This window comes from Saccopteryx bilineata, chromosome 6 (assembly GCF_036850765.1).
Source record: "Saccopteryx bilineata isolate mSacBil1 chromosome 6, mSacBil1_pri_phased_curated, whole genome shotgun sequence".
NCBI classification, from domain to species: Eukaryota; Metazoa; Chordata; class Mammalia; order Chiroptera; family Emballonuridae; genus Saccopteryx; species Saccopteryx bilineata.
Window position 1 is genome coordinate 111159732 of NC_089495.1, and position 16025 is coordinate 111175756.

The following is a 16025-nucleotide window of genomic DNA, read 5'->3' on the forward strand; positions in this document are numbered from 1 at the left end:
TAAAATAATGAATTTTAGGATGCACAAGGATCTTTTTTTTATTATTAAATTTAATGCAGTGACATTGATAAATCAGGGTATATATGTTGAGGGAAAATATCTCTAGATTATTTTGACATTTGATTGTGCTGTATACCCCTCCCCCAAAGTTAAATTGTCTTCTGTCATCTTCTATCTGGTTTTCTTTGTGCCCCTCCCCTCCCCTAACCCCTCTCTCCTTCTTCACCCCCTCCCCCCTCTCCCAACCTCCCGCCCCTGTTGCCATCACATTCTTGTTCATGTCTCTGAGTCTCATTTTTATGTCCCTTCTATGTATGGATTCATCTTAGTTTTCTTAAAACAACAATGGATGGATATAATGAGCACCTAAATAAAGAGATAATAAGCATCAAAAGGACATTGAAATCATAAAAAAGAACCAGTCAGTAATGACACATACAATATCAGAAATGAAAACTGCACTAGAAGGAATCAACAGCAGGCTGAATGAAACAGAGGATCAAATCAGCAATTTAGAATACAAAGAAAAACATAAGCACAGAAGTAGAATAGCAAAACAAAAAGCAGCGCAAAAAGACTGAGGAAACTCTAAGTGATCTTTGTGACAACATGAAGAGAAACAACATCCACATCATAACGGTTTCTGAAGGAGAAGAGAATGAACAAGGCATAGAGAACCTGTTTGAAGAAATCATAGCTGAAAATTTCCCAAAATTGATTAAGGAAAAAATCACACAACTTCAAAAAGCAGAGTCCCATTAAAGAGGAACCCAAAGAAGACTACATCAAGACATATCATAATTTAAATGCCAAATGGAAGAGATACAGAATACCAAAAGCTGCAAGAGAAAAAGTTAATTTTCTAAAGAGAAACCCCCATAAGGATGACATCTGACTTCAGAAGAGATTGATGCCAGAAGAGATTGGCAAGAAATATTCAAAGTGATCCAAAACAAGATCCTATAACCAAGACTAAGTTATCCAGCAAGGCTATCATTGAAAATTAAAGAAGAAATAAAAAGCTTTCCATACAAAAAACATAACTCAAGGAATTCATTGTAACCAAACCAGTACTACAAGAAATGTTAACGGGCCTGCTGTAAAGCAGCAAAGAAAAAGAAAAAAAACAAGAAAAAGAGGTTTGTAGATTTAAAAAATAAAATGGCAATAAATAAGTACATATCAATAATAACCATAAATGTAAATAGATTATATTCTCCAATCAAGACATAAGGTAAGCCCTGGCAAGCTAGCTCAGTGTGTAGGCCCAGCGTGTGGAAGTCCTGGGTTCGATTCCTGGCCAGGGCACAAAGGAGAAGCACCCATCTGCTTTTCCACCATTACCCCTCTCCTTTCTATCTCTCTCTTCCTCTCCCACTGTCAAGGCTCCATTGGAGCAAAGTTGGCCAGGGTGCTGAAGATGGCTCCATGGCCTCCACCTCAGGTGCTAGAATGGCTCCATTGCAACGGAGCAATGGCTCCAGATGGGCAGAGCAATCGCTCCAGATGGACAGAGCATCACCCCCAGCTGGGAATGCCAGGTGGATCCCAGTCAGGTGCATGTGGGAGCCTGTCTCTCTACCTCCCTGCTTCTCACTTCAGAAAAATACAAAAAAGAAAAAAGAAAAAAAGACATAGGGTAGCTGCATGGATAAGAAAACAAGACCCATATATATGCTGTCTACAAGAGACCCACCTCAGAACAAAAGATACACATAGACCGAAAGTGAAGGGATGGAAAAATGTATTTCACACAAATATAATTTTTTTTAAAAAGCTGGGGTAGTAATATTTATATCTGACAAAATAGACTTTAAAACAAATGGATATTAAAACAAAGGGATAAAGAAGGTCACTACATAATGATAAAAGGAGCAATCCAACAGGAGGATATAACCATTGTAAATATTTATGTGCCTAATATAGGAGTACCTAAAAATATAAAGCAGATTTTGATAGACATAAAGGGTGAGATAAACAGCAATACTATAATAATAGATTTTAATACCCCACTAATATCAATGGATAGATCCTCAGACAGAATATTAACAAAGAGGCAACAAAAAAACAAAAGCCTTAAATGACATGCTAGATCAACCAAATTTAGTTGATATCTTCAGAACCTTACACCCAAAGCAGCAGAATATACATTCTTTTTAAGTGTTCTTGGTTCAGTCTCTATGATGTACCACATGTTAGGACACAAAACAAGTCTCAATTAATTTAAGAAGACTGAAATCAAATCAAGCATTTTCTCTGATCACAGTGGCACGAAACTAGAAATCAACTACAATAGAAAAACTAAAAAAAACATTCAAACACTTGGAGGCTAAAGCATGTTATTAAATAATGAATGGGTTAACAACAAGATCAAGGAAGAAATCAAAAATTTCCTTAAAACAAATGAAAATTAACATACAACAAATCAAAAGCAGTCCTGAGAGGAAAGTTCATAGCATTACAGGCATACCTTAAAAAGCAAGAAAAAGCTCAAATAAACAAGCTAAACCTGCATCTAAACGAACTAGAAAAAGAACAGCAAATAAAGCCTAGAGCAAGTAGAAAGAAGGAAATAATAAAGATCAGAGCAGAAATAAATAAAATAGAAGCTAAACCAGCGGTTCTCAACCTGTGAGTCGCAACCCCGGCAGGGGTCGAATGACCAAAACAGAGGGGTCACCTAATGCCATCGGAAATACATATTTTATTTAAAAATGTATTACATAATAAATATGTATTTTCCGATGGCTTTAAATGACCCCTGTGTTTTGGTCATTCAATCCCCGCCGGGGTCGCGACCCACAGGTTGAGAACCGCTGAGCTAAACAAAGAATGCAAAATATCAATAAAACCAAGAGCTGGTTCTTTGAAAAGGTAAACAAGATTGATGAACCTTTAATCAGACTCATTAAGAAAAAAAGAGAGAAGACTCAAATAAAATTAGAAATAAAAATAGGGAAGTAACAACTGACACCGCAGAAATACCAAGGATTGTAAGAAAATACTATGAAGATCTATATGCCAAAAAAATTGCACAACCTAGGTGAAAGGGATAAATTCCTAGAAACATACAATCTTCCAAAACTCAAGCTGGAAGAATAGAAAACTTAAACAGACCAATTACAACAAATGAAATTGAAACAGTTATCAAAAAACTCCCACAAACAAAAGTCCTGGACTAGATGGCTTCACAGGTGAATTTTACCAAACATTCAAACAAGAACTAACATGTATCCTTCTCAAGCTATTTCAAAAAATTCAAGAGGAGGGAAGACTTCCAAGCTCCTTTTATGAGGCGAGCATAATTCTGGTTCCAAAACTAAGCAAAGACAATACAAAGAAAAAAAACTATAGGCCAATATCCCTGACGAACATAGATACTAAAATTCTCAACAAAATATTAGCAAATGGGATACAGCAATACATTAAAAAAAAATCATACATCATGATCAAGTGGGATTTATTCCGGGGAGGCAAGGCTGGTACAATATTCGCAAATCAATAAATGTGATTCATCACATAAACAAAGGCAAGGATAAAAATCACATGATTGTATCAATAGGTGCAGAAAAAGTATTTGATAAAAACCCAGCACCCACTTATGATCAAAACTTTCAGCAAAGTGGGAAACAGGGCCCTGGCCGGTTGGCTCAGCGGTAGAGCGTCGGCCTAGCGTGCGGAGGACCCAGGTTCGATTCCCGGCCAGGGCACACAGGAGAAGCGCCCATTTGCTTCTCCACCCCTCCGCCGTGCTTTCCTCTCTGTCTCTCTCTTCCCCTCCCGCAGCCAAGGCTCCATTGGAGCAAAGATGGCCCGGGCACTGGGGATGGCTCTGTGGCCGCTGCCTCAGGTGCAAGAGTAGCTCTGGTCGCAACATGGCGATGCCTCGGAGGGGCAGAGCATCGCCCCCTGGTGGGTGGGCGTGCCGGGTGGATCCCGGTCGGGCGCATGCGGGAGTCTGTCTGACTGTCTCTCCCTGTTTCCAGCTTCAGAAAAATGAAAAAAAAAAAAAAAAAAAAGTGGGAAACAGGGAACATACCTCAACATGATAAAGGCCATCTAGGACAAACCCATGGCCAACATCATCAATGGGAAAAAATTTAAAGCAATCCCCTTAAGATCATGAACAAGGCAGGGGTGCCCCCTTTCACCACTCTATTTCAACATAGTTCTGGAAGTCCTAGCCACAGCAATCAGACAAGGAGAAGAAATACAAGCCATCATAATTGGAAAAGAAGAAGTAAAATTATCATTATTTGCTGATGACAATACTGTAAATAAAAAACCCTAAAGTCTCAGTCAAAAAACTACTAAACCTGACAAATGAATTTGGCAAGGTGGCAGGATATAAAATTAATATTCATAAATGAGAGGCATTTTTATACACCAATAATAAACTGTCTCAAAGAGATATTAAGGAAACAATCCCCTTCATTATTGTGACAAAAAAATGATAAAGTACCTAGGAGTAAATTTAACCAAGGAAGTAAAAAAATTATAAAACATTGATAAAAGAAATCAAGGAAGATACAAACAAGTGGAAGCATATACCATGTTCGTGGACAGGAATAAACATCATTAAAATGTCTATAGTACCCAAAGCAATCTATAAATTCAATGCAATTCCTATTAAAATACCAATGGCATACTTCAAAGATATAGAACAAATATTGCAAAAATTTATATGGAACCAAAAAAGAATACGAATAGCCTCAGCAATCTTGAAAATGAAGAATAAAGTCGAAGGTATCACACTTCCTGATATCAAATTATACTACAAGGCCACTGCAATCAAAACAGCTTGGTACTGGCATTAGAACAGGCATACAGATCAATGGAACAGAACAGAGAACTCAGAAATAAACCCATGCCTTTATGGTTAACTGATATTTGACAAAGGAGGTAAGGCCTATAATGGAGTAAAGATAGTCTCTTTAATAAATTTTGTTGAGAAAATTGGACAAGTATATGCAAAATAAAAGAAAATAACCACCAACTTAACCATTCACAAAAATAAAATTAAAATGGATAAAAGACTTATATGTAAGTTGTGAAATCATAAACATCTTAGAAGAAAACATACTCTGATATCTCTCATAGCAATATTTTTTCCGATTTATCTTCATGGGCAAGTGAAATAACAGACAAAATAAACAAATGGGACTATATCAAACTAAAAAGCTTTTCCACAGCAAAAGACACCATGAACAAAATAAAAAGGCAACCCAAACAATGGGAGAACATATTAGCCAATACGTCTTATAAGGAGTTAATAACCAAAATTTAGAAAGAACTTGTAAAACTCAACACCAGGAACACAAACAATTTAATTAAAAAATAGGCAGAAGAAATGAATAGACACTTCTCCAAAGAGGATATACAGGTGGCCAACAGGCATATGAAAAAAAAAAAAAAACATTCTACATCACTAATTATCAGAGAAATGCAAATTAAAACAATTAGATACTACTTCACAACTGATAGAATGGCGCTCATTAACAAATCAACAGTAAGTGCTGGAGAGGGTGTGGAGAAAAGAGAACCCTCCTGCACTGCTGGTGGGAATGCAGACTTGTACAACCACTGTGGGAAACAGTATGGTGTTTCTTCAAAAAAATTAAAAATGGAACTGCCTTTTGACCCAGGTACCCACTTTTAGGAATATATCTTAAGAATACCAAATCACTGATTCAAAAGAAAATATGCACTCCCATGTTTATTGCAGCATTGTTTACAATAGCCAAGATATGGAAACAGCCCAAGTGTCCGAGTGGATTAAAAAGCAGTGGTACACAATGGAATACTACGCCATAGTGAAAAAGATGGAAATCTTACCTTTTGCAATGGCATGGATGGACCAGGAGACTATTATGCTAAGTGAAATAAGCCAGGCAGAGAAAGACAAATATCTTATGATATCATATATGTGGAATCTAATGAACAAAATGAACTAAGGAACGGAACAGACAGAGCCAGGGTCACGGGGGACCAGAAGGACAGCAGTCAGAGGGAAGGGAAATGAGGGGATGGGATCAGAGAAGGTGAAGGGATTAGTGAAATTATATATACATAACACATAAATATAGATAACAGGACAGCAAACCCCAGAGGGAAGTGGGGAGGGAGTTAGGGAAAGGAGGGAAAGGTGCTGTAATGGGAGACAAGAGAGTGAGGATGAGGGTGTTATATTGAGTGGGACACTTGAATCCATGTTAATACAATAAAAATATAATTAATTCAAATTTTAAAAAATAAGAAAAAGAGGCCCTGGCCGGTTGGCTCAGTGGTAGAGCATCGGCCTGGCGTGCAGAGGTCCCGGGTTCGATTCCCGGCCAGGGCACACAGGAGAGGCGCCCATCTGCTTCTCCACCCCTCCCCCTCTCCTTCCTCTCTCTCTCTCTCTCTCTTCCCCTCCCGCAGCCAAGGCTCCATTGGAGCAAAGATGGCCCGGGCGCTGGGGATGGCTCCTTGGCCTCTGCTCCAGGTGCTAGAGTGGCTCTGGTCGCAACAGAGCGACGCCCCGGAGGGGCAGAGCATCGCCCCCTGGTGGGCGTGCCGAGTGGATCCCGGTCGGGCGCATGTGGGAGTCTGTCTGACTGTCTCTCCCTGTTTCCAGCTTCAGAAAAATAAAATAAAATAAAATAAAATAAGAAAAAGAAAATGCCATTCAATAAAATACTACCAGTAGTTATTTCTGGGTGACAGTCTCATAAGTAAATTGTTCTTTCTATGTCTAATTTTATTAGCTAACTTTTCTGTAATGAATTATTTGCAACTTTTGATCAATAAAAACAAACAATTTGAGAAAACCCACAGACTAAAAATATTGCCTCCTCCTATCTTTTTGAAAGTCATCATGTATTCGATTATGCTACAAATCTTATAATTTTCTCAGTAACATCCTCTACATATGTATTCCCCCTCACACAAACACATATGAATTTAGTTGGTCACTAAGTCCTATCATTTATAACCCTACAGTATATGTCTTACCCATTTCTTTTCTACTACTCAAACAACTTCTAATTCTGTTCAGATCAATTGTTATCTCTTCCATGAATTGATTTTTTTTTAAGTCTTTAACAGTCTTTTAAAAGTCTTCTAGGCTCTGCATTTTTTATTAAATCACCCTCTAGGCTCCACAGAACCAATCTCTTAATATTGAAAATATGATGTCACAAAATTACATTTAGCTTCATACTACACAAAATTACATTTAGCTTAATACTACATTGTTACCTCTTTCTCTCCAATTCAATTCAATGTCACATAACAGAAAGATACACAAGAAATGAAAGTTGCAGTGGTAGAAAGGATCTTACTGTAACCCCTTTCAACACAATACCCAGACCTTCCAGTAGAAACTGGACAATTTTATGAAGGGATGTGCCAATCAGGGGCAAGAAATAAGAAAGCAGCCAAGCAGGGCTCTAAATAAAACATGAGGATGAACCAAAATTAGGAAATCACTTACAAGAATCTGAGTATACATCTTAGTTTTAAATATAAGATTTTTTCCCTTCTCTCTATTAAGTACTTTAAATTATAAAAATCATAGTGCCAAATATTTTCAAATATTACTCTCTATATTTTACTATAAACAGTATGTAATTCAAATCAATATACTGTTTTGATATAATTTGATTACTGTAATATCCTAAACTATTTTTTTAATAAATTTTTATTAATGTTAATGGGATGACATTAATAATTCAGGATACATATATTCAAAGAAAACATGTCTAGGTTATCTTCTCATTAAATTACATTGCATACCCCTCGCCCAGAGTCAGATTGTCCTCTGTCACCCTCTATCTAGTTTTCTCTGTGCCCCTCCCTCTCCCCCTAAATCTCTCCCTCCCTCCCTCCTGCGTCCTCCCTCCCCCCACCCCTGGTAACCACCACACTCTTGTCCATGTCTCTTAGTCTCGTTTTTATGTTCCACCAATGTATGGAATCATGTAGTTCTTGTTTTTTTCTGATTTACTTATTTCACTCCGTATAATGTTATCAAAATCCCACCATTTTGCTATAAATGATCTAATGTCATCATTTCTTATGCCTGAGTAGTATTCCATAGTGTATATGTGCCACATCTTCTTTATCCAATCTTCTATTGAAGGGCTTTTTGGTTGTTTCCATGTCTTGGCCACTGTGAACAGTGCTGCTATGAACATGGGGCTACATGTGTCTTTACGTATCAATGATTCTGAGGTTTTGGGGTATATACCCAGTAGAGGGATTGCTGGGTCATAAGGTAGTTCTACAACAAACAAACAAACAATCCAATAAAAAAATGGGAAGAGGACATGAACAGACACTTCTCCCAGGAAGAAATACAAATGGCCAACAGATATATGAAAAGATGCTCAGTTTCATTAGTTATTAGAGAAATGCAGATCAAGACTACAATGAGATACCACCTCACCCCTGTTAGATTAGCTATTATCAACAAGACGGGTAATAGCAAATGTTGGAGAGGCTGTGGAGAAAAAGGAACCCTCATACACTGTTGGTGGGAATGTAAAGTTGTTTTTACATAAATAGTAAAGGAAGCATAATTTTAAAATATCAATTAATATCAGCAATAGCAGATACACAAGGAACCTCATCTCACCATTGCCTTAAAACGTACTATATAATCTAATAAAAAGTAGCTATGACATTATCAGTCAGCTGGGTCAAGATTAACAATTCCTCATATTTACTTTGGCTATAATAATACACTAAACTCATTTGCTTTGTGAAATAATAGAAATTACATCTCTTAATATATGGCTTAAAGGCAGAGATTTACTAAATTGTAATTCAAGGGACTTTTATGTTGTTTGTAAAGTCTTTGAACTTACTGTAAACAGTCTTCCTTTCCTCCCAGTTAAATAAAATTATAGGTTATGAAATACAACTAAATTATGATAAATCCTTTAAAAATTTTTATTATGAAGAATTTTCAAAAATATCCAAAAGTTGAGATAATATGAATGCCCATGCACATAACACCTGGTTTCAACATTTACCACCTGGCGACCACCTTTGTTTCACCTCTCCACCCACCTTCTTCCTCTTTCCCCATCCACATTCTTCTTTCCCCACAAACTGAATCATTTTGAATTCCAGATATAATATAATTAATCCATAAACATATCTGTATGTACTTCTAAGAGGACTCTTAAGAAAAAACTATGCTATTTACACATCTAAACATTTAACAATAATCTCTTAATATCCAATATCTAGTCAGTATTTAAATTTCCACAACTGTTTCAACTGTTTTCAAGTCAACTGTTCAATTCCAGAGTCAAAGAAGATTCACAAATAGTAATTGACTATTTCCCTTTTCTTTTTTTTTTTTTAAATATATAGAGCAGGCTTCCCCAAACTACGACCGGCCCGCAGGCCGCATGCCGCCTCTAAGGCCATTTATTCGGCCCTGCCACACTTCCGGAAGGGGCACCTCTTTCATTGGTGGTGAGAAGAGCATAGTTCCCATTGAAATACTGGTCAGTTTGTTGATTTAAATTTACTTGTTCTTTATTTTAAATATTGTATTTGTTCCTGTTTTGTTTTTTTTACTTTAAAATAAGATATGTGCAGTGTGCATAGGGATTTGTTCATAGTTTTTTTTATAGTCCGGTCCTCCAACGGTCTGAGGGACAGTGAACAGGCCCCCTGTGTAAAAAGTCTGGAGATCCCTGATATAGAGTCTCCCTCACCCCTAGTTCTCCTTTTCTTTTTTTATTATAAACAATTTGTTGAAGAAACCAGTTCATTTGCCCATACAGTTTCCACCATTCCAGATTTTACTGAGTCTTCATGGTATCAACTTACTCTTCCATCCCCTGTATTTCCTATAAACTGGCAGTTAGATCTAGAAGCTTGATTATATCTGGTTCAACATTCTGGCAAGAATTCTGATGTTGTATACCTCTATTAATAATCACATATAAATTAAAAAAATAGTCACATATATGGTTGTTTGTCCCTTTGTGAGGTTAGCAGCTACTGATAACCAAAGCCTAGATCCGTGGTTCTCAAATGGAGTGGTTTTGCCCTCACCCCCGCAAGGGAGTATTTGGCATTCCAGAGAAATTTTTGATTGAAATAACGGGGGGTGGGGGGAGTGACTGGCATCAACTGGGTAGAGATTATGGATGCTGCTACATATCCTATGTTGTAAAAAATAGGCCCCAACACTTACCTAGCCAAAACTGTCAAGCATGCCAAGGCTGAAACAACCTGAGCTAGACCCCCACTTCCAAGAGCGGTTGCAACCCCTAATCTAATTCTACCATGTCTTCTTTTACTAGATGGCATATTTCTATAAAGAAAAGTTTGCTCTCAACAACTGTACGTAGCTGGTACAAAAGACAGGATAAATATTTGTTTCTTTACTTTTATTTAGCAGTTTTGAAAATTATATGTTGGTTCTGTTATATCCACCAAAGATAATGAGGGTTCTATTTGATTTTGATATTATGAATTCACAGACTTAAACATGTTTGATGTATTTCAATCCACTGAGTTATTCTTACTGATGCTCAGAAGCATCTTCAAGTAGCTCCAGTCTTTCTGATACTTTCTCAATAGTCACAGATAGGTTTCTTACTTTCTGGTACTGGTAAGATTGTTCCTTTCAGCACAAAAGAGCATTCAGAGACCACAGTCTGGACATGCTCCTCTCTAATAATACTTCTTCCTATTTTTGTCAACACCACTAAACTTCCCTTTTATTTTTTTTTTTGTTTTGTTTTGTGTTTTTGTATTTTTCCAAAGTTGGAAATGGGGAGGCAGTCAGACAGACTCCCGCATGCACCCCACCGGGATCCACCCCGGCACGCCCACCAGGGGGCAACGCTCTGCCCATATGGGGCGTCGGTCTGTTGCAACCAGAGCCATTCTAGCACCTGAGGCAGAGGCCACAGGGCCATCCCCAGCGCCCAGGCTAACTTTGCTCTAATGGAGCCTTGGCTGCAGGAGGGGAAGAGAGAGTCAGAGAGGAAGGAGAGGGGGAGGGGTGGAGAAGCAGATGGCGCTTCTCCTGTGTGCCCTGGCCGGGAATTGAACCCGGGACTCTTGCATGCCAGGCCGAAGCTCTACCACTGAGCCAACCGGCCAGGGCCTAAACTTCCCTTTTAACCTTCCACATAATTAGCGTTTAGTCAATGAAATTCTTACTAAATAAACTGTTAAAAATACTAAGTATTCGCTAAAACCATGTTTAACTGTTTTTCATAAAACTCACAGAGAAATATTAACTATTTAATATTAGTATGTGATATTAACATAATTAACAATATATTACATAATAAATTATAAAACAAAATAAAAATTTTACACATTTTAATTAATCTGAGTATTTCATAATTTAGGATACATTAAAGGAGTAGAAGGACAGCTATCAAGAGAGAACAGGGATGAGGAGAAGGGATCAGAGAAGGTAAAGGGATTAGTGAAATTATATATACATAACACATAGATACAGATAACAGGACAGCAAATCCCAGAGAGAAGGGGTGAGGGATTTAGAGTGAGGGGGCAAAAGGGGTGTAATGAGGGACACAGGGGTGGGGGGTGAGGGTGTTATACTGAATGGAACACTTGAATTCATGTTAACACAATAAATTAGAATTAATAAAAAATTTCTAAAAAGTAATCCAATTAATTATCTCCAACAGAGAAGTGGTTATCCAAGAAAGGTTTATTCAATGAGGGAATATCTCTACTGGAAAACCATTCAGAGAAATGTTATTTTTTGTTGTTGTTGCCAAAAAAGCTAAAAATCCTAAGAGAATATCCTAAAACAAATGTTGCAACTTTCTAAGAACCAGCATTAGTGAACGTCAGATTCAGAAATCACACTGATCCATAGACAGACCTAGATGCTTCTGGAGTGAATAGTTAAATTTTCTATTTGAACATGGTACATGAATAGCAAGTATGTCAACCTAATTCATAAAAATAGCACAGAGCCAGACACATAGTAAATTTTCAATAAGTGCTTAATGAAAAGAGCTTACTTCCTTCACTTCCTTGAAAATGCTTACAAATTCTTCATTGATGGCTAAACTTCTGCGTTCAATATCTCCACGTAAATTTCTTCGAGTCCGCAAACTATTTTCAACAAAAAAAGTTGAAAGTGCCTTGAGAGCTTCCAACATCTCCTAAACAATTGATGACAGAAGAAAATTATTGGGATCAAGTTTCAAATGTCTTCCTAATCTCAAACCAAAATGTAATGACATCATTTTCAAATAATTTGTTTCCATTTAACACCAAAAATATTAAATGACCTTCACATTACTGAACAATCAACTTATTTCTGAAACACAGTAATACACTTACTTGTATAATGTGGCACAGATACAAGGTTATTCACTGTGGAATTGTTTGGAAATCAAAGTTTAGAAATAACCTTAATGTCCATCTGAAGGGGATTGGTTAAAGAAATTAGGATATATCCATTAAAAAAAAAAAAGTTAGAAATTCTTATGTACTTAGTGGTAGGGAAGAGGTATCAATGGGGCAAAGCCTTCCACAGGCAAAAGACTGAGTACAAAGATCCCAAAGCAGCAGAAAGGCAAGTGTGACTAAAGCTATGGGAAACTACTAGAGGTTTTAAAAAGGAGGGAAATATACTTCATATGTTTAAAGGTTTACTTCAACTTTGTGAGAATGGCCTGACCAGGCGGTGGAGCAGTGGATAGAGCGTTGGACTGGGATGCGGAAGGACCCAGGTTCAAGTCCCCAAGGTCTCCATCTTGAGCGCAGGCTCATCTGGCTGGAGCAAAAGAAAGCTCAAGAGCTTGGACCCAAAGTCGCTGGCTCGAGCAAGGGGTTACTCGGTCTGCTGAGGGCCCATGGTCAAGGCACATATGAGAAAACAATCAATGAACTACTAAGGAGTCCCAATGAAAAACTGATGATTGATGCTTCTCATCTCTCTCCATTCCTGTCTGTCTGTCTCTCTCTATCCCACTCTCTGAATCTCTCTCTGTCCCCGTAAAACAAAAAAACAGCAACAACAAAAAAAAAACTTTGTGAGAATGGGTGGTAGAAGTGGGTAAGAAAAGAAGCAGTTAGGAAAAAACTAAATCCAGGCAAGATGTGGTAACAGCACAGACCACGATGGTAGCACTGATGAAATAATATTTCAAAAATTTTTTTTTCAAGGTAGAGGCTATAAGACTTTCTAATGGATTGGATGTAGAATGTAAAAAGAGAGAGAGAGAGACGGGTATCAAAATTCAGTTATATGCTTCTTGATTGCATGAATGGTGATACTCCTTACTACCAGTGGGGAGAGAAACCAGTTTGGAGAAAAAGAGTTCTAGTGATGTTGAGTTTTTATGATGTCAATTACATATCCAACTGGAAGTGCCATATAGACATTGATTGTACAAATCTGGACCTCGGTACAGATGTCAGCAACAAGATTATAAATTTTAAGACTCATAATGCTTACTGGCATTTAAAACCAAGAATGTGAGAGAGTTCTCCAGAGATATTATGAATAGAGGACAGAGGACCAGGCCCAAGATATACAAAAGTCCTTAAATTCTACAGGTATTAATTCCTACACCCAAACTAACATGCTATGTATTTTAACAGGATACCCTTCCATGTTTCAGTTATAATATTATTCTGAAATATTGGCTGGATTAACAAAACTTGTAAAGCTATTGAAATTCAATTTAATACTTAAGAGGGAAAATATCTTTACAACTACAAATATCAATATTTACTGTAAAAAAAATAATAAAGCCATTTCTTTTGACTACAGTCTTGAAATGTCTAGGGCCTGGCTCAAAAAAGTAATCAGGGCTCTGGCCAGTTGGCTCAGTGGTAGAGCGTCGGCCTGGCGTGCAGGAGTCCTGGGTTCGATTCCCGGCCAGGGCACACAGGAGAGGTGCCCATCTGCTTCTCCACCCCTCCCTCTCTCTTTCCTCTCTGTCTCTCTCTTCCCCTCCCGCAGCCAAGGCTCCACTGGAGCAAAGTTGGCCCGGGCGCTGAGGATGGCTCCATGGCCTCTGCCTCAGGCGCTAGAATGGCTCTGGTAGCAACAGAGCAACGCCCCAGATGGGCAGAGCATCACCCCCTGGTGGGCATGCCGGGTGGATCCCAGTCAGGCGCATGCGGGAGTCTGTCTGACTGCCTCCCCGTTTCCAACTTCAGAAAAATACCAAAAAAAAAAAAAAAGTAATCAGTAAATATTGAATGAACATAATCACACAGACTTGGGTGCAAATTACAACTCCTACAATTACTAGTTATATGATGTAACTTAGTATATTCTCTCTATACCTTATTTTTCTCAGGGGTAAAAAAAGATAATATCAATTCATCAGACTAGCTGTACTGAGAGATAATACATGTCAATATTTGACACTTTAAACACTTAATAAAAACGTATAATAAAATTAACACTTAATAAGAAACAGTGAGTGGGTGGCACTTGTGTGAACACTTCACCTGGATGCTCTCATGAACCCTCAAAACAATCCTAAGAAAGTTACTGGCAGTATTCCCAACTTATAAATAATGAAACATAAGTTTAGAGAAGTTAATGGATTTACTCAAATCATAATGCACCAATTTGGTGATTATATCTAATAAGCGGTAGCTTAGAGTCACCAGTCTTTCTTATTATAATGTTATATTTTACACATATATTGAAATTGACAGCTTATTTCCAGTTACCTACAAATTTATAAAGCTCTCACTTCTACATATTATGTTTTTTCTTTAAGCTACATTGTTGGCACGACCAATTTACCTAGCGACCCATGAAACAGAAGAGATAAGCAGCTATGACAGGAGCTGGAAAGTCCAATTCAGGAAATACTTGGAAGGGGGTGTGGACAGTTTATTAATGGTAAAGATATATATCTTCAGCCCACAAAACATAGTACTTAGAACAAAAACTAGTAAATATTACTTCATTTCAGGCATGATCAGGTTCTTCCGCGTCACCTTACACAAAACATAATTTAAACAAGAACTAAAATAAACAATTATGTAAAATAACATCTATTTTAATTGTTTCCACTTGTCGATGGAAATGCTCCAATATGCCTAGCCCTGTTCGGTCCTCCGAACCCCCGCTTCGCGCTGCCGTCTAGTAATTCGCTCTTGTGCATCAGTTTCTCTCCTGCCCTGCGCTCCCCTCCCCTGTCCCCCTGCTCGGGCGCCAGCCACCTCCGGAGGTAAAGGGCTCCCCCACTTACCTCCGGACACACAATCTCAAGGAACTTTCTTAAATAGGAGGAATGCCCAGGAAACCTCCTCGCTTTTCCAGGGGCTCCTCGCCTCCACCCTCTCACCCTCCCCGCTCAGATCTAGGTCCCCTCCGCGGCGGCGAAGACGAAGAGGGACTGGGGGCTGGACAGACGCCGCCCCCGACCCGGCTCAGCCCCGCGGCCGCCGCGGGTCCTCGGCCCTGCCGGCCCTGGTTACCTTGTCATTGTCTAGCCGCGTCTCCAGAATTTTGTGCAGTTTCCGCGACAGCGGGTTGCTGGTCTGCGCCGAAGTCCCGCCTGCCTCATTGCTGAGGCCGTTGGCAGCCCCAGGCGCGGGTACTGCGACCACTTCCCCGCTGCCCTCAGCCATCGCGCCGCGGATCTAGACCCTAGCTCAGCTGCAGCCAGCTCAGCCCAGCAGCGCGAGTACTGCGCATGGGCGCAGTGTTCCGCGCATGCGCCCCGCGGAAGGCTCTGCAGCCTGATCCTTAGAGCGCGGCGGGTAGAGAAGTTAGACGGAGTCGGAGTATTAGTACCCTAAGCGTGGGAAGGGGAGACCGATGGGGTCTGAAATTGCGGTCAGATTTCGAGTTTGGGGTTAAGTTTTATGGGGTGTAAAGGATTTCGAGATCCGTAATCTATGGAACTATGAGCTAAGCATTAGTAAAACACCCAGAGACAAGTTCGATAAAAGTTCACTTAAACTAAATTCACTTCCCTGAACGCTTTCCTTTTCTTTTCTTTTGGAAAGTGTGTCTGTGTTTGTTTGTTTATGATTCTGAAGATAGT

At 38.8% G+C, this 16025-nt stretch overlaps 1 protein-coding gene across 1 annotated transcript in view; it reads right to left on the reverse strand.

Annotated features, from left to right (window-relative positions):
• The window catches only part of COG6 (component of oligomeric golgi complex 6), an 80704-nt gene extending 65041 nt beyond the window's left edge, over positions 1-15663 (reverse strand). Inside the window, exons 1-2 of the mRNA XM_066236241.1 lie at positions 15454-15663; positions 12018-12161 (exon numbers count right to left, since the gene is read on the reverse strand). Coding sequence (XP_066092338.1) covers positions 12018-12161; positions 15454-15606 — 297 coding nt within the window. The 5' untranslated portion in view covers positions 15607-15663. The remainder of the gene's footprint in view (positions 1-12017; positions 12162-15453) is intronic.
• Positions 15664-16025: the final 362 nt, after the last annotated feature.